At 39.4% G+C, this 2,500-nt stretch overlaps 1 protein-coding gene across 4 annotated transcripts in view; it reads right to left on the reverse strand.

Annotated features, from left to right (window-relative positions):
* Positions 1-163: 163 nt before the first annotated feature.
* Positions 164-2,500, reverse strand: part of LOC147469418 (lachesin-like) — a 7,284-nt gene continuing 4,947 nt past the window's right edge. The window contains exons 4-7 of one of the 4 annotated variants that reach the window (XM_086548596.1): positions 2,280-2,433; positions 1,543-1,691; positions 717-863; positions 164-302 (exon numbers count right to left, since the gene is read on the reverse strand). In XM_086548596.1, coding sequence (XP_086404722.1) covers positions 730-863; positions 1,543-1,691; positions 2,280-2,433 — 437 coding nt within the window. In that variant the 3' untranslated portion in view covers positions 164-302; positions 717-729. The remainder of the gene's footprint in view (positions 303-716; positions 864-1,542; positions 1,692-2,279; positions 2,434-2,500) is intronic. The other 3 variants (XM_086548597.1, XM_086548598.1, XM_086548599.1) reach the window with 3 other exon arrangements.

Raw genomic sequence — 2,500 nt, forward strand, 5'->3', positions numbered from 1 at the left:
AAAAAAAACTATTACATTACATAGCAACACGCTGAATTAAACATATAGTGACATAAATCTATTCATATATTTATTCTTACGATTTATTTCCAGCTGAGAGAAAAATCCATAAGAAGCTCACACACACACCGAAGGAATTTATCTTGACACAATCACTTAAGATCCTGAATCCCACAGGAGGAGCTCGGGATGCTGGGAGGACGGGTTTGTACTCTGCGCGGGACACCGGATTGGGAGCGAGGGCGGGCGGGCGGGCGTGCGCCGCTCGGATTCCCTCACGCCCACTGGTGACGTTCAAGTACCTGGGGAGAACAGGGGAGTAAGATGTGTGTGTGTGTGTGTGTTTATGTGAGTGTGTGTGTGTGTGTTTGTGTGTGTGTGTGTGTGAAAAGTATGTAATTGTGGAAAAATTGGGTATTCTGGTGAGATATTTGCGTGTGTTTGTGTGTGTGTGTGAAAGTTATATAATCACACAAAAACTGGGTATTCCGCAAAAAAAAAAAAAATAATAAATAAAAAAAAAATAAATAAATAAATGCATGTATCTGCATCCTTACATCACAAACATAAACCCATACACATACATCTATGCAAACGCCTCAATGCATGTGCGTATGACCATACAACACATCCCCACATAACTCCTACCACCCATTACAGCTCATAAACCCCAGTTGTCATGCGTGCCACGTAACATTAACTGATCCCTCACTCACAGAGACGAATGGGTCACCGAGTAGTCTGACTCAGCATCAGCACCAGCAGCACGATGACCAGGACCTGTACCTCACTCCTGACGGTGCTGCACCCCGCTGTGTGTACCGCCGCAGATTCCTCGCCTGAAATGGGAAGGCCGGAGGGACCTTACGGATGGTGGAAAAAGGAGAGGCGTTTGGATTCATCTTTCTATTTTTCTTTTTTCTTTTGTTGTGTATCTTTGTCTGTTTGTCTATCTGTGTGTATCTGTCTATCTGTTTATCGATCTATTTTTTCTATCTATCTATATCTGTCTATGGGTTTATCTATCTACCTATCTATATGTATATCTGTTTATCAATCTATCTATCTGTCTATCTATATCTGTCTATCTGTTTATCTATCTATCATATCTGTTTATCTGTTTATCAATCAATCTATCTAATCTCTTTATCTCTCTCTCTATCTATCTATAAACACACATACATATAGTCTTTTCTTTTTATCCTATTTTCGTATCCATAGGTTAAGATACTGAAGAATTCATATCAAGCAATGACGATTTTTTTCAACACTAACCACTACAGGTTATGGTCACGATTCATCCACCAACCATCCACCAACATCCACCCAAATCACCCCTAGATACCCATAAATCCCCCTCCCCCCCTCAGGGCATCCCTAAATACCCACGAATGCCCAAAATACCCCTCAGGACATCCCTAAAGACCCACAAATGCCCAAAGTACCCCTCAAGACATCCCTAAATACCCACAAATGCCCAAAGTACCCCTCAAGACATCCCTAAATACCCACAAATACCCAAAATACCCCGTGTACACTCACCGTTGACCACATGAACGAGGACAAAAGCCGCCTCGGCGAATTCGGGCGCGCAAGTGTAGTTTCCCGAGTCCCCCTTCACCGCCCTCGTCAGGAAGAGCTTCGAAGTGGTCTTCGAGGGCGTCTTCTCGATCTCCACGCTCACGCCGCCTCTGCGGGTGGAGAAGCCGGGAGGCGCCGTGGTGTCAGATGTGGCTTGGTTTGTTGGGTTGTATATGTACATATTTGTATATATTTGGTTGAAGATGTTTATATTTATTAATATGTATATATATATATATATATATATATATATATATATATATATATATTATATATATATATATATATATATATATATATATATACAAACAAATATATGTTTGTGTGTATATGTATATGTGTATATGTATATATATATATATATATATATATATATATATATATATATATATATATATATATATCTTTTTATATATTTAATATATATATATATATATATGTGTGTGTGTGTGTGTGTGTGTGTGTGTGTGTGTGTGTGTGTGTGTGTGTGTGTGTGTGTGTGTATAGGTGTATATATATGTATGTATGTATATATATATATATATATATATATATATATATATATATATATATATATATACACATACACATATATACATATATATATACATTCCCATATAATCAAACAAATACACACACATATAATCATCCAAATACAAGTCCACGATCCCCTGCCCCTAAAACGTCAGTCAACTCACCGGGGCGAATCGTAGTCCAGTTCCGTGGTGTCGCGATACCAAATCACCGTGCCAGAATTCTCCGAGTGTGTGCTGACGATACAAGTCAGTTTAATGGTTGAGCCGTTCTGGATATAGATCTCCTTCGGGCCTTGGATCTTCGCTTGCTGTACTGCTGGGAGGAGAAGGCGAGCTCGCGGTTGACTAATATCGGCTCAGAGTCATAGGCAGATATATGATTT

Source organism: Penaeus japonicus, unplaced genomic scaffold (genome assembly GCF_977035675.1).
Source record: "Penaeus japonicus unplaced genomic scaffold, GWHDUDI00000001_assembly GWHDUDI00000021, whole genome shotgun sequence".
Lineage (NCBI taxonomy): Eukaryota > Metazoa > Arthropoda > Malacostraca > Decapoda > Penaeidae > Penaeus > Penaeus japonicus.